At 41.4% G+C, this 24807-nt stretch overlaps 1 protein-coding gene across 1 annotated transcript; it reads left to right on the forward strand.

The window, feature by feature from the left end:
• Positions 1 to 390: 390 nt before the first annotated feature.
• Positions 391 to 24769, forward strand: LOC307224792 (sodium-coupled monocarboxylate transporter 1-like). Its single transcript, XM_079991925.1, has 15 exons — positions 391 to 1566; positions 3916 to 3981; positions 6907 to 6958; positions 8668 to 8735; positions 9591 to 9745; positions 11272 to 11412; positions 13466 to 13595; positions 14355 to 14443; positions 15184 to 15296; positions 17194 to 17261; positions 18214 to 18300; positions 19108 to 19292; positions 19882 to 19985; positions 21076 to 21161; positions 23658 to 24769. The coding sequence occupies exons 1-15, from the start codon at positions 1216 to 1218 to the stop codon at positions 23787 to 23789; spliced, it is 1827 nt and encodes a 608-aa protein (XP_079848051.1). The 5' UTR covers positions 391 to 1215; the 3' UTR covers positions 23790 to 24769.
• The last annotated feature ends 38 nt before the right edge of the window (positions 24770 to 24807 follow it).

The raw sequence follows: 24807 nt of genomic DNA on the forward strand, positions 1-24807 counted from the left end.
CTGCTTTGCATAAAAGTATGAGTAAGCATGCACTAAAAGCAGATATGCCACCCATGTGTCAATCAGGTGAGACAAGCAAGTTTCATTCACAAGGGCTCATCACGGTCACAGCTAGGCTGGCACACCCAGTCTTTGTGTCGTTGGGACTCAGTATCTCATGCCTTCCCATTGTGCAACTATTTCAAGAGTGGACCTTCAGCCTCTGCTGGAATTAAGCCCTTGATTATGGGAACTGAGGCGTTTTGATTTGAATAACGAAGGGAGGCTCCCCTCTGAATTCAGGACAATTACTTCCTTTAAGGCGAATCCACCAGTCACCACTCTTCCTCGGGGCGGGGCTCTCCCTCCTCCAGTTGCGGGAGGCGGGGCTGCTTTCAGCTCTCGCCACTTTTGCTGCTCTGTCGCCCAAGCCTACCTGCGTCTTGTCTCGTGCGCTCTCCCTCTCGCGCTGCCTCTGGCCGATTCGCTGGTGGTGCTGAAACGAGGCATCCCCTCGCCTGTGGCTCCGTCTCGAGGCAGAGAGAGACGGGAGCTGTACCTCGCCGCTGAACTCCCGCGCAAGGCAGGCGACGAGACCGGAGACGAGGCAAGCTTTCCCGCGGCGCTGGGCGAAGAAAGAGAGACGAGCATTCCGTTCACCGGCTGCGCTGAGAGGAGAAGCAGCAGCATTAGCAGCAGCGCTGGACGGCGCCTCTCGCTCCAAGAGACTCCTCTGAGAGGAGCGAAGACGCGGAGGCGCGTGAGGGAAGAAGAAGAAGAAGAAGAAGAAGGGAATTACTAGAAAGGGGAGGGAGAGCGGAAAGGAAGGTGCGGGGTAGGAATAAAAGAAGGGAAGAGGGTGATGAAAAACAGGAGCGGATAAGAAAAGCCGGAGGTCTTCGTGGGCAACCGGGAGGCTCCGGTGGGCGCTTGCGGGTGCGGAGAAGCAGCAGAAGCGCTTCCCGCGCCAAAGGGCACGTGCTGAGAGCGAGCGAGCGAGCGAGCGAACTGCGGGGGCGCCTGGGGAAGAGGAAGCGCGCCCGAGGAGCCCGCCTGCCCATCATCTCCCGCGCTGAGGGAGAGAGAGTTGCGCCGCAGAGTTGCCCCAGGCAGCAGACGGCCGCCTCCGTCCCGGCGAGCTTCGCCGAAGAGAAGCGCCGTCCTTCCTGAAGGCACCAGCCCTTCTTCTCCGTGGGCGCTTTCCTCCTGTTTGTCAGCGCCGGCATTCCGGGCGCCATGAGCGGCTGCCAAGCCGTCGGGGGCTTCGGCACGTGGGACTACGTGGTCTTCGGGGCCATGCTGCTCATCTCGGCGGCCATCGGCGTGTACTACGCCTTCGCGGGCGGCGGGCAGAAGAGCTCGCAGGAGTTCCTGATGGGGGGCCGCAGCATGTCGGCCTTGCCGGTGGCGCTGTCGCTGACGGCCAGCTTCATGTCGGCCGTGACGGTGCTGGGCACCCCGTCGGAGGTGTACCGCTTCGGGGCCAGGTTCAGCGTCTTCGCCATCACCTACGCGCTGGTGGTCATCCTGAGCGCCGAGGTCTTCGTGCCCGTCTTCTACCGCCTGGGCATCACCAGCACCTACGAGGTAGGAGGAGGGGACTCCCGCGAAGCTGCTGAACCTCCCGAGGTTGCTTTCAGGGTTAATAGAGTTCCTTCGCAGTCAGGACCTCCAATTCTGCTCTTCGGATCATCCATTATATTTTAATATCTTATTTACAACCTGCACGCACAAACAAATCAAGGCAGCATGCAACAAATGCATATAAAATCAGCAAAGGGCATCCATGAAAACACACTTAAAACATCAATAAATGTTAACTGGTTAAAAATAGTAAATTTACATTTCGTTTCTGCATTGTAATACACACACACACAAACACACTTACACAATGGGGACAGGGCACAACAAATGCATAAAGACTTTCCGTCTTGTAGCCCCACTTTTCAGCCCTCCATTTGGAAAACATTAGCTTTAAAGAGTCTTCTGAAATCTTCATGTAGAAAGCAGCCGAAGGAAAAATCAATGAAAATCCCAAAACAATACAGTATTTGTAGATCTGTTTGCCCGGTTCTTGTGGTAAACTAGTTAAATCCAAGTGCCTGGTTTATGAATTAGGCTGCACATATAGGTACATGTTCGTGCAAACATTTGCCAACGTACAAATCTTATTGCCGTCAACTAAAGACAACCAGCCCATGCCCTGCCACCACTACCACTCCCAAACCTCTCTCACTCAGGTAATGGGAGTTAGGAGCAAACCCACTGTAAAACAGTGCACCTATCTCTGAGACCATTTCCAATTTTAAGTGATGATTTCTTAGCCCCATAGCAGCTTGATCATTTTTGCTATAGGGCTTATTTTTGTACCCTACGCTATATGAAGCCATTTGGAGAAGTCATTATGAGATTTGGAGTGAATTGTCATCAGTATGCTGATGGTACACAATTCTGTTTCTCTGTAACATCTGAGTCAGGAGAAGGTGTGCAGATTCTGGATGTGTGCCTGGATGCAGTGGTGGGCTGGATGAGGGACAATAAGCTGAAGTTGAATCCATCGTGGTCTCTTTGGGCCACGTCTCCTTGTCTGGGAATTGGAGAGGTGAAAGACTGCACCCTTAAGGAGCAGTTTTGTAGTCTGGGGAAACAACAAGCAGCGTTAGTGCCTTCCATCAGCTTTGAGTGGCTCAGCAGCTACAACCATACAAGGATACATCAAGGAGTACCACCAAGCCACACACTTGCTCCTTAAGAGAGAGAGAGTGGAACCTCATCCAGAACAGGTAACTTAAGTTATCTTCTAGACATGAGAACCACCCACTCAAGGAGCCTCTGTTGAGCACAGTTTATTTGCCTTCATCTAATATACTACTGCATTCAAATGCCGATTCAGAGCTTTCACAGCCTCTCCCAACTGAGCAGGTGTGGGGAACTTTTATCCCTCCAGCTGGTGCTGAACTATAACTCCCATCATCCCATCATACTATCTGTCAAAAATCATCCCTGCTCATGCTTAGGTTTTTGTTTTTGTTTTTTGTAAAAAGAGAATGATTTAAATAGGACTTTCATACCTGAGATTATTTGCCAACCAGCTTTTACTGATGTCTTTCACATTTTTAATTTGGTTTTACTGTGTATTTTAGGCTGTATGCTGCCTTGTGATATTTTATATGAAAATGTAGTCTATAAATCTTTAAATAAATACATACAAAATAAATATATACCGTATTTTTCGCTCTATAGGACGCACTTTTTCCCCTCCAAAAATTAAGGGGAAATGTGTGTGCATCCTATGGAGCGAACGCAGGCTCCTTGGCTTCAGCGATAGCAATGCGAAGCCTCCGAAGCGCAGAGGGAGAGCTCCCTCCGCGCTCTGGAGGCTTTGCGTTGCTTTCGCTGAAGCCTGGAGAGCGAGAGGGGTCTGTGCGCACCGACCCCTCTCGCTCTCCAGGCTTCAGAGATAGCTGCCTGAAGCCTTCGGAGCGCAGCGGGAACTCGTGCTGCGCTCCGAAGGCTCCAGGTTCCTTTTGCTGAAGCCGGGAGAGCAAGACTCTCCTGGCTCCAGGAGAGAGGGAGAGCTGCGCAGCTCCCCTTCAGCAAAGCGGGAGGAGAAATGGAAGGGTCAACGTTTCTCCTGCCGCTTCGCTGAAGGGGCGCTGAGCAGAGAGGGGGAGAATTTTCTTTCTTGTTCTCCCCCTCTAAAACAAGGTGCGTCCTATGGTCGGGTGCGTTCTATGGAGTGAAAAATACGGTAGTTGCAGTAGCAGGCAAAAGAAAATAAGGAAAGTTGACTACGACCTGAGCAATCAAATAATAAATGGAAAATCAACCCCTTTCTCCTCCAGATTAATATAATCTTCTTCAATGTGAAATGAACTGTTCTTTCACGACTACATAAAAATTGTTCATTACTGTTTTATGTATTTACTTTTACAGTATTTAGAACTTCGATTTAATAAATACCTCCGCCTGTGTGGGACAATTCTTTTCATTATACTTACGGTAAGGACATTGATTTAGAAACCTCAGATATTAAGAAATGTATAAATCAAACTAATTGGGTGGTATTCAATTAAGTTTTACTTGGAGGAGTAGACCCACTGAAATCACTGTTACTACTACTGCTTCTTAAGTTTATTATCTGCCCTTCACCAGTGAGTGCCAGGGCATGTTACTACAACAACAACAACAACAACAACGTAAAATTCATAAATTAAAAACAAATAAAACAAATTACAGGCATAGGAATAGGATGGGTCCTGAAAACAGACATCTCAAGTATCAAAGGCCAGGCTAAAAAGATAGAAAGAGATGCATCTTCAGCATTCAATGAAAACCGAATAGTGAACATTACAAACATACCTCTGTGGGGAAGACGTTCCACAACTTAACCTAGTCATATTCATTAATTTCAGTAGGTTTACTCTGAGTAAAACTTGTTTGAATGCCATCCATTGTTATTTAGCCTAGCGTATATGAAGCATGTTTTATCTAGTAGCTGTAATATAAGCTTGACATTAGAAGCTTCAGTTGTGAGATTGTGAACAAGCTTCAGTATAGTTATTTATATTAACTACAATGAGGCAGGAACATACTGGGGTAATCCTTGCCCCACTGAAATCACTGAGAGTGTTGTAACTCATTACAAGACATAAATATTTAAGGAACTGTCAAAGGAACTCTGAACTGAACATGCGCCCCAGTGGCACAATGGGTCAGTGCGTCTGGCTGTTAACCAGAAGGTTGGTGGTTCAAGCCCACCCAGGGTCAGGGGCATAGGGTGCCATCTCTGAGGGGGGTGACAAAAAGGCACACCGCGGGGGCTCGCCCCACTGCCCCGGAGGATCGCGCCGCTGCAGCCGCATGCAGAGGATTGCCCCGCCCCCACCCACACGGAGGATTGCACACACCCCCGGGTGCACGGCATGGCCACCGTTCCGGGTGCCCATGCAGCCAGGTCCGCCACTGCCCAGGGGTAGCTGTGGGCAGGATTTCTGCATTGCAGGAGGTTGGACTAGATGACCCTCAGGGTCCCTTTCAACTCTACAATTCTATGCTACAGTGTAAAATATTCTTATTTCATTTATACAGTCGTACCTTGGTTTTCAAACAGCCTAGTTCTCAAACATTTTGGCTCCCGAATGATCGAAACCTGGAAGTGACTGTTCCAGTTTTCGAACATTCTTTTGGAAGCCGAATGTCCAGCGGGGTTTCCACAGCTTCTGAATGGAATCAGAAGCCACACTTTGGTTTTTGAATGTTCTGGAAGTTGAACGGACTTCCGGAACGGATTCCATTCGACTTCCAAGGTACGACTGTATATCACGCACAAGGTGCCTCAGTCTGCAGATCTGGCACTTCTGCAAATGTCACATAATATTTGTTCTGCACCTGTAAGGAATTGATAATTTGTGATGGCAGCACCTATTCTTTGAAACTCCTTGCCCATTGATATTAGGCAGGTACTTTTGTTGTACAGTGGAACCTTGGTTCTTCAATGCCTTGGTACTCAAACATTTCGGCTCCCAAACGCCAAAAACCCAGAAGTGAGTGATCTGGTTTTTGAACATTTTTCGGAAATCGGATGTCTGATGCAGCTGTCGGCTATTGTTTCCAGGGCACCTGCACCAATCAGAAGGTTTTCAAACGTTTTGGAAGTCGAAGGGACTTCCAGAACAGATTGCGTTCGAGAAGTAAGGTACCACTGTACTCTGTTCAGCACTTGCTAAAAACATTTTTGTTTAAGTTAGTCTACTCAGACATGTAAATTTTAATTTGTAATATTATAATAAATTTTAATATATTGCATTGTATTATGTATTATATTTTAAAACTGCTGGTTTTATTCCAATATTAAAAGGTTTTGGTTAACTTGTTTTTAGCACCTGACTTTTTTTGGTAATTTTAATGTATAAAGGTAAAGGTAAAGGTACCCCTGCCCGTACGGGCCAGTCTTGACAGACTCTGGGGTTGTGCGCCCATCTCACTTAAGAGGCCAGGGGCCAGCGCTGTCCGGAGACACTTCCGGGTCACGTGGCCAGCGTGACATCGCTGCTCTGGCCAGAGCCAGAGCCGCACACGGAAACGCCGTTTACCTTCCCGCTGGTAAGCGGTCCCTATTTATCTACTTGCACCCGGAGGTGCTTTCGAACTGCTAGGTTGGCAGGCGCTGGGACCGAGCAGCGGGAGCGCACCCCGCCGCAGGGATTCGAACCGCCGACCTTTCGATCGGCAAGCACTAGGCGCTGAGGCTTTAACCCACAGCGCCACCTGCGTCCCATAATTTTAATGTATATTTTATGTAAATTGTCCAGAGGTTTTGATGATTAAGTGGTATAGGAATGCTATTAAATAAGCAAACATGGAATAGCATTGGTGATAGAACAGAAGCCTGTGGGACATTCACAGCATGAATGACATGGGGCTGAATGGGTATCTGCTGTCTGATAGTGATCCTGAAGAGAGGAGTGGAACTACTATGGAACCCCTCTGTTACAGAACCTGCAACCCTCAGTCTCCTAGTCATCCAGTTTCCCAAACGTCTAAGTTCATTGACCCCCTGAAGAGTTTATTTAGCTGTCATCAACCTAACCCAAATTCTTATTAATGTACATTGAAACAAAGTAAAAAAATAACAATATCTAATCAACATTTACTAATCACCCATCACCGTTACTAGGAATAATAGAATGTAAACTACAACAAAATAAAACAAGCCTAGCTCTGAAACTTAAAAGTTCCAAAGTCTTTTAAAAACTTCTTGAAGCTTTTATCGCTTTGCATCTTTAGAGAAAGGAAAGTGAAGTATTTGAGAGTGTTAAAAATTGTTTAAAAAGTGAAACTGCTCCTGTATGAACGTTTTGTTTTTAGCAATAAAATGGGATGATCTTTAAAATGTTTTGTTTGTGTCTGTATCCTCTGTTCCAGATTTTATACACTGGAATTGTCATTTATGCCCCAGCGTTGGCATTAAATCAAGGTAAGATGAATAAATGAATTTATGGTAACAGAGCTTATTCTTTAACATCTGTTATCAATTATTGTATAAAGCAAGACCTATTATGAAACCTTTGTATATTTCTGCTGACTTCAGCAAAGGTTTGTCCATCTAAAATTCCAGCATCAGAACAGCAGCTATGCTTTGAGAAGTAACTTCTGGCTAACGTCTGCTTTCATTACCATGCAACATAATGTTGTAAATATTCTAGGCTTAATGGACCCTAAATATTGTGGAATGATGGTTTCATGTGGATTTTAAAGAGGGGAATGCATAAACTATGTGGTATAGTTATTTCTTGAAAAATATACATGGATGGTTAATTCAAATTTTTATATTTCTTGATTTACTCACTGCATTTCTAGACTAGATCCATCAAGAAGGGCAGTAGTCATATTAAAACAATAAAATCAATATAATAATAAGAATTAAACCAATAAATATAAGCCAAACAGTTAAAACTATATCTATGAAACTATTTGTTAAGTATATCTTTGCAGCAAGGGTTCACAACTCAAATCACCAAGGCAGCCATTTTTTATGTTCAATTTATTGAATTTTATTCATTACATGCATAACCTGTCTTTCTTCCATGATGAAACTGAAGGACAACCACACAGTATTCTCAGAAAGTCTCCCATCCAGTCAATCACCAGTCTATGACCTTCTTAGTTTCAGAAAGATTTATATATCATGCATCTTTAGACCAGCTTTCCCTAGCTTGGTGCTTTCAAGATGTTTCGGACGGCAACTTCTATGGCAGCATGGCAGCTTTGGGACATGTCTTGGGACCATGGTTCTGGCCCCTACACAGGGAGTCTTGGTAGGCTACAAATCAGGACGATTATCAAACATCTGGCAAGCCATAAACTGCACCCTTACAGGTCAAATTAGAATTGCCTTGGTGGAGCAGAGCAAAGTCCATCCACCCTATAATTTTGTTTCCAGCAAAAGCAAGCCAACTACCTCTGGCAGCTAATGAGCTGAGCATGATATTGGTGTCATTTAATTGTTGTTTATTGAGAGGATCAGATATTGTTGCCTCTGTGTGCAGGTTCTATTTAGTTAACATAGTCAATAGCATCTGTTGTGCAGAGTTGTTGTGATGGAATGATGAGCTGCTTGTGCGTAAAGCTTAGTCCCTCAGAGTTTGGCCTGGTTATCAATGCTCTGTCTATAGCGGAGCCCCTTAAACATGACTCCCTCAATCGCTGGCAGAATCCGACAGTGGGCGTTTGCGGAAGCGCTTCCAACGTAGAAGCTCCTTAACGGAAACGCGTCTTCGGGATTCTCGGCGCGACAGTTTCCGGCGAGGGGTGGGTGTCCCTATAGGAGGTCCTGAAACTTCCCCACTGTTTTCGCTGGAAGTCTCTCTGAGCCATCCCTCCGACTCACTTTGCCTTGGAGCTCCTTCTCTCCCCCTGCTGGTTCCCTCCTCTGCTGCCGAGTCTCTCCTAACCTCTGTGAGCCCTTCCACCACCTGCTCTCCTGATAGCAGTTCCCTGACAGTTGTTTTATGGGCATAATTCCAAACAAGCCTGTATGGAAGAATCGATCAAAGGCCAAATTGTAACTAATTACCACTAAGAATTATTTCCGGTGCTCTTTGTATCTACTGTTCAAACACCAAAATAAACATCTACCATTAAAAAAAAACTTCATTCCTTTACACTTTATATTTTCTTTTCTAGTTACAGGATTTGACCTGTGGGGTGCAGTGGTTGCAACAGGAGTAGTCTGTACCTTCTATTGCACACTGGTATGTTTAAAATTCATTTTATTATTGCATATAAATATTTTAAAAATCGAATGCAAATTTTCATAAAACTATTTGTACCCCATAAAATTATTTTATATAACACTGCAAAGGTCTTGCACCGGTGCCTGGAAGCCGGGATGGGCTGAACCCTGACAAGACAGAGGTGCTATGAGTGGGCAGTTCTCATATCTGAGTATTAGGTGGACAACCTTTTTCTGGAGGGGTTGCTCTTCTCCTGAAGGAAGAGGTTCGTAGTCTGGCAGTACTCCTGGATTCCAACCTGCCACTGGACTCTCAGGTGGCTTCAGTGGGCAGGAGTGCTTATGCCCAGTTTAAGCTAGTTCACTCAGTAGTCCATTCTGTAGTGACTCCCCATCCAGACTACTGCAATGTGCTCTACAAGGGGCTGGCCTTGGAGACAGTTTCAAAGCCACACCAAATGCAGAAGGATTGGTGAGTGAGTGAGCCCTATGGGATCATGTGTCATGTGTCCTGAAAGTGCTGCACTGGCTGCTCATGAGCTGTTAGGACCAATTTAAAGTTTTAGTACCAGACCCAAAGTCTTGAATGGCTGGAACACAAGTACCTAAAAGAGTGCCACCCAAGGCCTTACAAGTGGTAGGAGAGGCTCTGTTAGTAGTGCTGCCTCTGAGTGCAGCAAAGCTGGTGATGCTGTGTTGTCTCCACAGCAGTGGAATGGCTTGGTTAGAGAAGTGCATTGATCTTGTTAGGTCCTTCAGAACATTAATTCTCCAGGGCTGGGGTGGGGGTTCCCTTCTCTTCTCTTCTGATACATTTTTTTGACAAAGAAGTAATCTGGGTTGTATATTAATCTATCTGTTTTTCTCCACATAGGGTGGTCTAAAAGCAGTAGTTTGGACGGATGTTTTTCAAGTTGGAATCATGGTAGCAGGTTTTACATCTGTGATTATACGTGCTGTGGTTGTTCAACATGGCATTGAACCAATTCTAAATGATTCCTACCATGGAGGAAGATTAAATTTCTGGGAGTAAGTTTTTTATTTGTTTCAGCTACAGTATTACAGCAGAATTTTGCAACTAAACCTTAAATATATTATTTAACTTATGCATCACTGTAATCAGTGTCATTTATTCTAGGTATATAGGGTAAGGTTATTAGTTATAAAGCATTCATGAATAAAAAAGTAGAGTTTTTTGTGCAACATAAACAATATAGATAGTTATTCACTTTGCAGAAAGGGGTCATTTCTTCATTTCTAAGAAGCTTTAAGGTTTGTTTGAGAACTGCTATAATTTTGTATTACCCTTAAAAATGAATGTGCTTGTGCCAAAACCTTAGATTGAAAAAATTGTTTAAAAAATCTACATTGAGTCAGGGAAAATCTTGAACAGGCCATACTGGATGCAGTGTGGTGAACTAGCATTATCACTATCTAACCAACACTGCTAACTAAGCCTGTACATTTCTGCTGATGAGCAGGGAACTGTGGCTGATAAAGCAGCAGCCTTGACATTTCATCCAAACACAGATGGAAGAGAGACTTATTTGAATGACTGAGCATAGGATTGACTTCATTTCTGAGCTTACTCTGTGGTAGCAGAGCAATCCACCTTCTGCACCACCACCATTGCATCAGTGTAGTGTCAGTTGACTTACTTCTTCCAAGTAATTTGAGGTCTAGAATAGGCGACTTCTCAGTGACTCATTGCGACAGACACTTTATATACATTATCTTGTATCCTCTACATCTTGGACTCCATGTTGATTCCAGAGCAGTTTTCACTTCAGCTGCAGCAGTCTTAAGATGTATGTTCCTTGCAGCTGTGCTTTGAACCCTTGCCCATCCTGGCTATATCTAGCTGGCCACAGGCCTGGCAAGGTGCCTACTGATTGCTCCACAAGTACCTCTTGAGTTCCTTCCAGGTAGTCGTCCCCAAGCTTATGAGAGTGGCTGAGGTAGGCAGTGGCAGGAAAAAGTGACAGTGAAAGGGAGCACTACAGCCATGTGGCATTTCTCCTTCCAGCACCAGGTCACTGAAAGACGGGATGGGGATTGTGCTGGTCCAGGAGGGATCATTGCTCCTGTGACTAGCAAGTTTGCCAAAGAAGCCCAAGGTGGCACTTGGGGGATGCCATCTCACTTAAACATCTCCCACGCAAACTCATCAGGTATGGGCATGATCTTGGCTGGGTCAACATTCCCTGCCACCTTCAATGACCTAGTGCTGAAAGGAGAATCACTCAAAAGTTGTTGAGCTTTTTTTTTTCTTTCCCTGATTTCCGCCCAGTCACTGCTTCTGACGTATGACAACACTACACCAGTCCAAAGCCACCATGATACAACCAATGCTCTTATTCATAAGGAACTATTGCATCTTGAATTATGTATTTCAAATATTGTGTGTGTGTGTTATTTTGTAATTAGTTGAGTTTAATATTTAACCATTGTTATTTTTTCAATTTGCTTGAGAACTTGTGTATAAATTGAATGAGAACATGGAAAGAGTCTAAAGACCATTTTTTCACAGTTTTATTTCCCTCCCTTTAATTTAGTTTTAACCCTGATCCTTTGCAAAGGCATACATTCTGGACAATTATTGTAGGTGGGACTTTCACCTGGCTTGGAATATATGGAATCAACCAGTCTCAAGTTCAACGATACATTGCCTGCAAAACCCTATTCCAAGCAAAGCTGTAAGTTCATTATTTTGACCGACTGGCATAATCTGTTCTTTGCAAAACGTTTCAATTTTAAATTGCATTCTTGATATTATGGGTTTAAAAAATCTAGTCATAAAAGATATAAATGACCTGTTTTCTATTTTGTGAACCTTGTCAAAAGCAAATACACATGAACAATTAGATTAGGGTAAATTATAGCAGTTTGTAGCTTTGTGTCTTTTTTAAAATTGTAAATGGTATAAATACTTGAACATTTACAAATACAGCTTACTCCTGCGCAGAGCCATGCAATAATGAATCTTGGTTTATTATATGGACAACTCCATCCTAATTATTACATCAAAGGTTACTTACCATTGCATCCGCGACAACATCAATAATAATTAGCACTAATTACCAACTGATTTCCTTAGGGCTGTATCCTATGGTATTGCTAATGGTAAGGCTTCCATCTATCAGTTGAACAGGGAGGGAGCAGTTTTCAGCAATTTCCACCTGCCCTACAGCTCCCATTGTTTTGGAAGGTACCTCTAGATCATATTTAGGGAGGGGTGCGAAGGCCAAGGGAGTTGGAATTATACTAATATGTGAAAAAATGGGTGTATAGATACCAAAAAAGAACGATGCTTTTGACTTCCAATATTGCCTTGCTATTGAAGAATGTTACAAGAAGCTAAATGCAATAAGACCAGGCCAAGTCAATTTCACCTTTTAATTTGTTTAGGTAGGATCAGGGTCAGTCAATGCTGGATCACGACTAGTGCCATGGTAACAGTAAGGGAAAAGTTGCTTTTGTTGCTTCACAGAAATGACATTCTTCACATACTTGCTTAGAATAACACTTTTAGATAAAAGCTGTCAGGACTTCCCGTATCTTAAAATACCATAAGCAAAGCCTGCCAACTGTACTCAGACGAGAATGCTAGCAATTTATACTAGTTTGATTAAAAACAGTCGCTGGTTTCTGGAAACTACAGGAAGGGATGCAACACCACTGAAAGATAGAAAGTTGATCCTGGTTGATCTTAGAAATAGAAATGACAAAGAACAACAATAATTCAGTGTATTGGACCCAAGCAGTTTAGCTATCGTAGTTATTGTGAAAATGTGTAGGCGTGAAAATGTGTAGGCAGTATGTGGTGTCTGCTCAGCAATCAGAGCAAGGCATGAATGGGATTTTCAGAGGCGAGGCTCAGTAAATAGAGGCTTTGCTTTAAATGTACTCTTGAATGAATGGAAGGCACTTACATTCCCAATCCCCACCCATTTCCTTTTGCACCCTGTCCCAGGGGTCTCTTGATCTTCATGAGTAGCTACTGGGGGCAGGCGCACTGGGAGTTGGCATAGGAAAGAAGAGGCAGGAGAGCCCTGTTCTCAATAACAAAGCCAATATCTCTATGAACATGCAGTGATATCAGAGCAGCAATGGCAAGCGGGAGCGCCTCCAAGTGACATGTGACAGCTTGTTTTAGCGACATGTACACAAACACACTGGGACGCAGGTGGCGCTGTGGGTTAAAGCCTCAGCGCCTAGGACTTGCCGATCGAAAGGTCGGCGGTTCGAATCCCTGCGGCGGGGTGCGCTCCCCCTGCTCGGTCCCAGCGCCTGCCAACCTAGCAGTTCGAAAGCACCTCCGGGTGCAAGTAGATAAATAGGGACCGCTTACCAGCGGGAAGGTAAACGGTGTTTCCGTGTGCGGCTCTGGCTCACCAGAGCAGCGATGTCACGCTGGCCACGTGACCCGGAAGTGTCTCCGGACAGCGCTGGCCCCTGGCCTCTTAAGTGAGATGGGCGCACAACCCCAGAGTCTGTCAAGACTGGCCCGTACGGGCAGGGGTACCTTTACCTTTACCTTTACACAAACACACACATGGTTGAATGTTTTCCATTGCCTTTTTAGCTAAATAAACCAGTAAGTACATTGTAACCTAACTAAGGTTCTATTTTCTTTGGCTGCCAAAGAGGAAGCGAGTTCAGGTAAAGTGCAGCACACAATTACACAATACTATAACTGTGATTTACCAGGTACTTCCCAAGATTAAAAATGTTGTTATTTCCTCATAGATCTCTTTATATAAACCTCTTGGGACTATGGGCAATTCTTGCATGTGCAGTGTTATCTGGATTAGCAATGTACTCCATTTATAAGGATTGTGACCCTTGGACAGCAAAATGTGTTTCAGCACCAGACCAGGTTTCGTATTTAACTTTCTAATACATATAGAATATTATCATACATATATACTTTAGAAAGTACTGTACTGTACTGTATTAGCATTGTAGTTTTTGGTTTGGCACTGAGATGTGATATTGAGTACATGGGCTTACTAAGTGAAGTCACAAGACCACTCATTGGAAAGAAGGGCAGGGCCAGCCAAATACATTTTGCTGCCTGAGGCAAAGAGAAAAAAATATTTGCCCCTGTTCCCCCTACTCCAAGTAAACGAACTGATTGAATTGGCAGGTAAATCTTACTACAACAATAGCAATGGGATAATGTCCTTCAGCACACCTGAAAGGAGCAGGTTGGTTTTGTTATTTGGCACACAGTTCCGATTTCTGACAGAAAGGAATGGCCAAGAGGCTCAGGAGAAATAGGTAGCTGCTGCTTCTCCCTACCATTTGCTGCCTTAGGCAGTTGCCTCACTCTGCCTTATGGTAGGGCCAGCCCTGAAGAAAGAATGGCATTACATATTTGGAGCCAGTGTCCTCAAAAGATCTTGCATAATTCAATACATGAATGAATGCTATTCTAGGTTCCAATTGCAATTTTGTACCTAACTTCTTGTGCTGGGAAAAAAGATTTAAATTGTATATGTATTTAAGCTTAGAGAAATGATAAAGAATGAAGATAGTGAAAGTTACAAAAATGAGGGGAAGACAACAAAACTGAAATGATTCTATAACAAAATTGAAATAATTTTATAATTTATATGTATATTGCTTTTTTCAGCTCATGCCATATTTGGTATTGGATATTCTACGTGATTTTCCAGGTGTGCCAGGACTTTTTGTGGCTAGTGCCTATAGTGGAACATTAAGGTAAATTAATCCTGAATCCATTGGAGTAAGGGAGAAATGTTCTTAATGAATTCAGATGACTACAGTAACCTTTATAAATTTAATCAGTGGATTAATCAATATAGGCTTCAATCTTCTACCCACTTCCCTGATAATAAGGGAATGCTCTGGGAGAGATATATCGGCTACAATCCTGTATACTCACATTTGGAAGTAAGCCCCACCTAACATAGCTGGATTTTCTCTAAGTAAATAAATACATATAAATATAGGCAGTGCTTTTTTCTGGGAGTGCTCAAGGGTACACAGTACTGTCACCTTCCCCAAATGTTAACTGTATGGCACTTACTTACTGTAATGGTGATTACTGGCACCTTTTTTTCTTTTTCTTTCTAAAAGCGCTTAATATGGGGTTAATTGATGGGAGCCTATTTCAGTTGGAGAGAGCTTATTTTACTCAGTGTGGATGTGAGCACTGAGAGTATATTACTGCTGATCTGTTACTGTTAATAAGGCAAAAGTTGATGATATAGGATTTGCAGAGAAATAAAGCTGTTTTATCTGCTTAAGAATTGCCTTACTGAGATTCCACTGAAACTTATGATACCACTCAGAAACAAAGTTTTGTAGTTATAGCCTCTCCTGATACCACTTGTAGATCACATTCACTGCTTCATTATTCTGCTAGTTATTAATGTGCTAGTGAAACACTATTCTGAGCAGGTACAAAATTAAAATGTACTATATTTAATCTTCCTTAGTACAGTGTCCTCTAGCATCAATGCTTTAGCTGCTGTGACTGTAGAAGACCTCATTAAACCTTACCTCAGATCACCCACTGAAAAGAAATTATCTTGGATTTCTATGGGGATGAGTAAGTCTTTATCTTTTCAAGCTTCAGGAGCCAAGTCTTTATTTTCTTCTCAGATATTATGGCATTTATAGTTTCCATTAATGTTGATAAAGTTAACATTATATTACTCTAACATGTTTTTATAGGTAACTTTTAAATATAATTAAATAAATTTATTTAAATGAACTATTAGAATAATCAAGGTTGTATTATCAACTGTCTTACAGAATTATCTTGCTTCTTGCTATTAAGCAGGAACACAAGCCTATTCATATCACCTATTAAATATAGTACAATTGGTGTACAATCAGAAAATTAAGCAAGCAGGGCTTGCAAGCAGATATCCAATGCTGAAATTTAGTAATTTACAGTACAACACTATGCATATTTGCTCAGAACAGTGGCAGACTTTGGGCTTTGAAATTTCAGCGGTGCCTTGTGCAATGCCAAAATTTGGTGCACCCCTACCTTCTGTTCTCAGTCATTGTTGCAGCGCCCCCTATGGCACCCTCTTGGCTTAGTGCCCCCCTCTGCTCAGAAATAAGTGCCATTTTGCTCAATGGTGCATCTGTCGGTGCCATCTTAGGGGCCGTGGGCACTGGCGGAGGAAGAGGAGTGGGGGGGGGAGTGCCCTGCCCCCAGCAGCGCGATCCCCAGGGTGCCATTGTGGCTGCTCCCCACCCTCGCTGGGTGCCCTGCCCCTGCGGGCATCGCACCCTGCCCCAAGGATGTGCACCAGCCCTGCCCCCACCTGCTCTCCACCCCCAGTGCTGGAACATGAAGCTCTGCCACTGGCCGTAGGAAGTGGTGTATGTGCTGCTCTGTCAGCAAAGATGAGGTCTGTTGATGGGACAACACCTATGTCACCCGAAGGCCAGCGTGAATTACCTGTTGCCAGCATTATATCAGTGGTGGTGTGGCATGACGTCCCAGGAGCATGGCATGTTGAAGGGGCTATGAATCTGCAGGATGCAGAACCCCTTGTTACCATGACACATTCAGAAAACGGTCCCCAAACATCATTATTCCTAGGGCTGCCATTGTTAGATTTTTGGGGTACAGGCCTGTACTCTTGCATCTTGTAAAGCTCTGTGGACATTGATGGTGCTCTAGTAATACCAAATAACTAATATACTATTATTAGTATTACTACTGCTGTTGCTGCTGCTACTAACAACTGCAGCAGCAGTACCAACAGGAGATTGCAATGGGCATGAAGTATAATATGGATGTGATATGTAAAGGCAGCATTAGTACACCAGGATTATATCTAACATTCCTGAACTTTTGGAATGTTGTTGCTTGTTTCCAGTGGGCACAGTAGCTCATATAGATGAATGTGTGGCTAGCACAAACTACTAGTTTGCCTCACTGCAGCATTAGTGCATGGCTGTCACTCCCTGACTGCAAATTATAGCTGTGCGATGGTGGATAGTGAATCATGAAAATATCAAGCATTTATAAATCATTTGAGGACAGTGAACTCATCTATAGACAGCAATCTCCTTAGAGGATTAGATGAGGAATGTAAATGATTCATGTTGTGAACTTAACTACTAATACTCTAATTTACTTTGTAAGGACTAGTATTTCAAAAACTTAATTTCCAGTGGTGTCGCTTTGTAGGTTTTGAAATGTTTTTATGTGATTTTTTCCCAAAGCAAGCAAGAACATGATCTTTTGTGGATTGTGATTATTCCTAGATATAATCCTAGCTGTTTTGTTATCTACCGTTGATTTGCTATCAAGAGTCAGTGAAACAAAACCCACAGGGCAAAACCTGCAGCAAGCGCTCTATAAATCTTGTGCAACACTTCTATAGTTTTTAATGGGTGCAAACTAAATTCACGGTTCATGGATTGTAGGTGCAGAATTCTATAGGTGTCATTTGACATTTCTGTATGTATCACTCATTTAGGTCTGTTATATGGTGGAGTGTGTATTGCGATGGCTGCCTTGGCATCTCTTCTAGGAGGTTTGTTACAGGTAGGCAATTAATAATTCCTCAGTTCACATTGACTGGAAGAACAGGACAAACCAATGGATTAAGTTTTATTCTTTATACTCCAAACTGCTTACTTTGGCAAAAGCCTTAAATTAGATCAAGTAATATAAGAAAATGGAGGACTGCAGCTAACTTGTTTTAAGATTGCAAACTTATATTCAGTCTAGAGCACGCTACTTTTCATTTCATACTGGTGGGCCAATGTATCAAAATCCATGAATGCTGTAAAAAGCGGATATTGAAATCAGTGGGACATTATGATAAAAGGACAAACTATAAAATAGTAGTAGATTGGCTTTTAAAAGCCCCTTTTGAATCTCCTATTATATTCGAATGGATTTAGAAAAATTAGTCCATAGTTACTATGATTAAGCTGATTTATTACAAAAGAATGCACATACCCAACCGAACAGATTTGTACAGTATAAAAATGGGTATTTTTTGCAATGTTTTGGAACAGTAAGTTTAATGATAATGTTCAAGCTTATGTTACTTTCAATCTACTGTAACACTCTTGAGTATGTTTTCATCTTCAGTTTATTTCATTCATTCATTCATTCATTTTTTTAAAAAAATGTAAACAAAAACTTTCAGGAGAGCTTGATAGAAAGAGGCAAAGGGGCACTTGGCAAGAATGCTTTCCCTACGTGTAATTTCCACTGCTCTAAATCACATGTCCCTTAAATGGCTTTTGGCACCAATGGTGGCTAAGGAAAGTTAAGCATCGCCTGTCACTTCCGTTTCTCTGTTATCAGCTATGCCTTCTTGAAGCAATGCTTAACCTGTTACTATCACCTGCATATGTCAGCGATAGTATTTATTCAGGATGTCTAGAAAGTGATTACAAGGAAGCTAAACATTGGTTTTCATTTTCTTAATGCTCAGCAGCACTGTTTTTGAGGACTGATATTTCTAGTTTTACTCTTTCCTCAGGCAGCTCTCAGTATATTTGGCATGGTTGGTGGACCTCTCCTAGGACTGTTTTCTTTGGGCATCCTTTGTCCTTTTGCCAATCCCGTGGTAAGTGTTCTTCCTGTATTTTATTTAAGACAGAAGAGCAGTCTGTTGTATGTATGCTTGTATAGATGAATATATGTATTTATTTTCTATGCAACCTTTTTGATCCCAAAAGGTCCCTATGGTGAAATGCAAAATGAATTTAAATTGTAAACACACACACATGAGCAAGCAATCAAGCAAGCCAGAACAAAGGGAACACATAAGCTTGACAAATGTCAGGCTAACAATATCTGCATTTAGCCTGAAAAACCTGTATCACATATGAAGGATCGCCTTGGCCCAGTATACCTGAAGGAGCATCTCCACCCCCATCGTTCTGCCCGGATGCTGAGGTCCAGCACCGAGAAGCAAAGCTACATCGAACCAGGCAGAGGGCCTTCTCAGTAGTGGCGGCTGCTCTGTGGAACGCCCTCCCATCAGATGTCAAAGGGATAAACAACTACCTGACATTTAGAAGACATCTGAAGGCAGCCCTGTTCAGGGAAGTTTTTAATGCGTGACATTTTAATGTATTTTTAATCTATGTTGGAAGCCGCCCAGAGTGGCTGAGGAGACCCAGCCAGATGGGTGGGTACAAATAAATTATTATTATTATTATTATTATTATTATTATTATTATTATTATTATTATTCTTCTTAGGTGTCTACAGCCCTAAATGTGTGACTAACAGAATATGTAGTTTAACCCTAAGTGGATTTCTTTCCTGTGTTTTGAAAAAAAAAAATGGAGCATGCGGGTTGCTTTTATTTCCCTCATCTTTCCCTTTTCTTTAAAGTTTGAATAAGATTGATCTTTCTGTTTTATAGGGTGCATTTGTAGGTCTCATGGGAGGATTCACAGCTTCCCTTTGGGTTGGAATTGGAGCTCAGATTTACCCTCCGCTTCCCAGTACTGCCATGCCATTAAATCTTTCAACGGTAGGCTGCAACATAAGCATCTTAGGCACAGAAAACTACTGGAATAGCTCCTTAGAAACTCAAGCTAATGAGAGGTAAATAGTAGATCTGTCAAATGTTATTTGTTGCTGACAAATGTTACTGTTCTTTGCCCAATAGCGTCTGATCAAAATGCAATCACATTAGATGTTTTTTTTCTGTTTGCATGGTTGGGAGGCGAATAAGGACTTTGTTTTGCACACACAGAAAATGCTGAGCTTTAGTTTTCATGTGTTACTACTGAATTTATCACATATATATATGGTAAACCTTAAGAGCGCTTATCATCATCAATAATGAAAAAAAGATAATTAAAAACTGTTAAAAACGCAAATACAACAAATACATTTAAAACAAGACTAAAACCCTAACAAGTGGACACGCATAGTAAAGACCCATTTATCCAGTTGGATAAAGCCTGTTGGATCAAAAATGTATTCAGTTGCTAGGTTTTGACTGAAGTCTTTCTCTGGATGTTCAGTTTTGATTATTGGATATTGTTGTTGTTTAATTTGAATTATTTATCACTGTTTGAAAACCTCTTAAAAACAATATTTAAATTAAATAAGGAATATGTATCAGTTTCCATTTTTAGATTTACATTGTAGAAAAATAACAATATATCTATCTGTTTCCCCCCTGCAGACCTGCCATTGCAGATTATTGGTATTCCTTATCTTATCTGTACTTTAGCACAATTGGAACCCTGGTCACAGTTGCTGTGGGAATAGTTGTCAGCCTTTCGACAGGTTTGTTAATTGGTTGTGATTTTATTGAAGTAAAGATTATTTTCTAAAAGAAATTGAACTCTCACATCTCTATATAAACAGCTCCTTCAATTAGCTAAAAAGAAGGCATTCTACCAAGTGGACTGACAAAGGTAGAATGCCTCATCGCCCTTTTGTCCACTTGCTGAGTTTCCATCGTGGCACAGAAGGATACTTCATTTCTCTGCAGGTAGCATAGCAACCAAGCAGGCTGGCAGATGACAGACCTTTCTGATTCAGCTAGGGATGGAAGAAGGCCTCATTTTTCCATTTGCTCTGTATTTGTCATATGCAACACTGTTTCTGTTGTTCTGCAGTTCATCTTTCACCCAAAACTGCATTATTTGTTTCATTGTTACAGTGAAATTGGGTAAATTAAGTTACATTGTCATTTCAGTATTCCACTCCATTAATTTCAGTGCAAAGGAAAAGCAATGCAAATAGAGGAAAAATATGTAATTACAAGTCTTTTGTGGACTAAAAGAAACAACAGCAGCAAATGCTGATAATTTTTGATGGATTTATTTATTTTCTGCATAAGCGAACATTGGCAATTTCCACTCCAGTTTGTTTTCATCAGAATTCTCTGACAATCCTTGTTTCAGCTAGCCATTACTCTTGATTTGGTTCTTGCCTAATCTGTTATGTTGCTGTTTTTTGTTACCTGTTAGTGTTTACAACTTTTAAAGTTACTGTTTTATTCATGTAAATCACATTGGATGTCCCTGTTTTAAACAGAAAGCCAAGGTATATATATATTTCAAGAATAAATTAATTTTATTTATAATTTATTAATTTTATTTCTATCCTAGCTTTCCTCCAAGGAGCTCAAGGCAGCATATATGGTTCTTCCCTTCAGAAACATTATTTGTAATAATCTCTGTGCTTTGGATGAGCCTCTTTATCCTGGCTGAGATTTTCAGGACCACTCTATTTTTGTGGTTCTACCTTTTGTAAATTATTTTTAATGTTGCATTTTAAATTGCTGTAACCTGCACTGGGAGCTTAGGGTGAAGTATGGGTAATAAATTAAAGTAATAATAATAACAACTACTAATTGGATGTTTTTCAGGAGGATTACGGCAGACCGTGGATCGGAAATTCATGCTCACCAAAGAGGACTTTTTGTCTAATTTCTCATTTTTGAAACCTAAACAAGTAAGTTTAGTTTTCTATTTCATTCTTCTTGGGCAGTAAAAGATCCATGTTTATTAGGATCTACATTTTATCCTAGTAAGTGGGGAGGGATATTTGGGGATTTTCTTGAGGGTGTATCATTGTTCCCACATGGTAGCCATCATGCATGAATGAACTTCACTAAAAGCATGTGGTGGGAAGGGGAATGGAATGGAACACAATGAAGTAACCATGGCTGGTTACCTAGCTCGAACCCAGAACCAGGAGGACTTAACATTGCAACATTTTACTGACAGTCCCACTGACAGTCTTATATAGATCAGCAAATATACTGTGCCATGAATGTTCATAAGCAGGTGTTTTCTGTATCAGATACATGATGTAATTTGGATATTTCAACATTATATGTATTGATTTTCATGTGGTATTTTTATTTACATGCAGAGTAATACAAAGGTGGGAGAGGGGGATAACCAAAGGCAAACAAAGTACCCTTTCCTGTGCCCAGCTGCACTCCCTGTGACTGAGTGGAAAGTGTGCATATTTAGAAATAGAGGGAGCTGTCTTATGCCAAGTCTGAGGCTGGTTCATCTAGCTCAGAATTGTTTCTCAGCCATATCTGAAGGCAACAAAGATTCAACTTGGGACATTTTGCATGCTAAGTATGTGCACTACCATTATCAAGGCCAGACCACCTATGGGGCAAGCAGAAAATCCACAAGCAGAATCGACTGGGGCAGTTGATTCCAGATGTTGATCTTTCTTCCCCCCTTGTTCTTGATGTAGATCTTCCCTCATTTCTTCTCCCCTCATGGGTAGAAGACTGCCATTTTGGGGTCTGCCTCAAGTGTCAGGGGAGCCCTGACCATGAAGCTGCATTTTCCCCTCCTATTGCTTCTATTCATTAATGGGAAGGAATTAAACTGCCTCAGTTTGTCCCCCACTGTCAAGGGAATGGAAGGGCATTGGACCTTGCAGATCCACAGTGTCCTGGCATGACCCCAAGATGACCTCTTTTTGTACTGGCTACAGACTTTTTCCACAGCCATATGGAGGAGTCCTGAAAAATCAGATCCAAAATAATATTTTCCTGCCATCAGAGAGGGAGACTTGTTGCCCTCCCAGGAAATATTCTTTGTGAAACCTGGGAAGACCTTGAAGTGTGGAGTTCATGTCGTACTGTGTTTATATTTGTAAAAATATTCCTGTGTTAGCTGTAATCATGTAGTGAGCAAGTTGTCAGCAGCACAGTGAACCAAACAGTACTGCTAGACATCTGGAGAAGCAAGAAAAGGCCATTTTTGCTTTGTCATGTGTCCATGAAGTGAACACCTGTACACAGTATATCATTAGACAGTAGCAATGCAGGAAATTGTCATGTGGCCCACTACAAAAACATATAAGGAAGAAATACAAAGGATGAGCTTATATATGGCCATAATTTTCCTGTGTAGCTGAAAATAAATCAAAACAAAAAACCACCAAAATGCGTATGTCATATAGAAGATTATGTAAGGAGTTTATTGCCATGATTATACAAAATTTGGAAGAGATATCAAACCACATGCAAGAAATTTATACCCTATCTAGTGAGTCTGTCAAAAGTTTAGTTGGTAAAAATATTGAAGATTCTTCAAATATATTTATTTACTGTAATCATAAACAGGTGTTGTATGGGGCTCCAGTGTTTTTCCATCAAAGACACTGATCAGGCTCAAACCATTGTTAGTTTTAACAATGGTGCAGGCAACATGAGATGCTCCTAGGCCAATCCATGTGTCTAAATATGTATATTATTAAAGAAACAGCTGTGGCAGTGTGGTACAGAAATATCTTTCTTATGAGAATATTCTTGCTTTAGTGTAAAATGGTATATCAGAATTACACAAGGAACCAAAGCTGCTAAAGAATGATCTGTAACATAACCCTTTGGGAAGGTAGAACCTGTCAAACAAGTTTTGCTAACAGTACTTTTGTGCAATGCTTTTTGTTGCAAATAAATCTACTAGGCTTCCTTGTCTAATCCACCAACAGAATTAAAACAGAGAAATAGCTCTCTCTAGCGGTCATATATCTTAAAGCTCATGCAAAGAGTCTATTATTATGTCATCTTTTCTCACAACTGTTATGCCAGGTGAAAATAGTGTCCGGGTGGAATTTAGGAAAATAGATTGTTTGCCTAAAAAAAGCTCAGCTTTTGTGTCCTGAATTTAACTTCTAGAAATAGGGCAACCCTATTTTATGTTATTTGTACCAGTGTTTCTAAAGCAATGGAAAGGGAAGGGCAGCTATACAGCAACTTTCATCCATAATGGGTGACGACAAAGATCCTTCTATTTTCTCAAGATTTAAAACGTACTGTTATTTTAACGTAGTGTAATTTATTATATTTTATTTTGGTTGCTGCATTTTATTACGTTTTTGTAAAACACCCTGGAAGCATAGGAAGGACATAAATCATTATATATTTATAACGAAAGCTTTACTCCTCAAAGTAAAATACTATTTTTTTTCCAGGATGAGAAAATCAAAGTTTTAAACTGGAAACCATTCCCTGTGACAGATGAAGGAACTGACAATCCAGCTTTCAATCACTTTGAAATGGATTTCACAGATAGTAAAGAAAAAGTCAACGGTGCTCATATATGAAAATCATCTTGGACTCTTCGTTGAAGTTGGCAGCTACTTGACATTTATGCTTATGAATGGAGAATAAAATTTAACTAATGACCCCCCCCACACACACAATAGTCATTACTACTGTGAGACATTTTATTTTATATCTGAACTTCACACCATCTTGAAGGAAGTAATATACTGTATTGGACAATATGTAACTGAAAAAAGTGGAAGTACCGAGAAGCAAATTTTGGAAATTAAAATGTAACTCAATATGCAATGAGAACTGACTTGTGGATATGCCTGACCTTTTCACTTACCTACTTCAGGCTGCAGTCTTGTGCACACTTACTTGGGAGTAAGCTTCAATAACTGAGTGTTATGGTAGCATCTTCCACAATATGCTACACTCCAGATTTTGTTGTCTTTTGTATGCTCTTCCCTCCTTTTCTATTTTGCATCCTATTGCATTCACTCTGCTGTCTTGGTAAACTACTTCTTCCCTCTTTGCCTTGTACATTCAACCTTTCTGCCATAATCCACACAATTTGATATTCTCCAGATGTCTCCCCTGCACAGGTGACAACTGCCCCAATTCCTCTTATCAGTGCTGCCATTACATATTTTGCTGTTACAACATTAGCATTCATTGCTTCTAAAAAGAAGTCTAATTCTACTTCTTCATCTTAAGAAAATAAGCCTTATTCATTAAAATCCCTTTTTATAACCTTCATTCTGTTTGTCCTCCTCCTCATTGCCTAACCTCACAATAAGATCTACTGTTCCCAAATCTTATTTATATTTATATATTCCTTGTCTCCAACATTAATAATTGTATTTTATATTTTACTCTGTGTAATTTTGGCTACACTTTATGTCAAATATGATGTGCTTCTCATTCAAAGTGAATATTTGAGCTTCATTTGAAACTCTCTGGGATGCTTAATATTTTCCCCTTCAGTTGTGGTTAGATTTTGCAAAATTTAATAAAAGAGCATCATTGTCTCTGTTTACATGGACTTTTTCCTCAGCCACATGCTCCTCTACA

This window comes from Podarcis cretensis (genome assembly GCF_951804945.1).
Source record: "Podarcis cretensis genome assembly, chromosome: 10".
Classification (NCBI taxonomy): domain Eukaryota; kingdom Metazoa; phylum Chordata; class Lepidosauria; order Squamata; family Lacertidae; genus Podarcis; species Podarcis cretensis.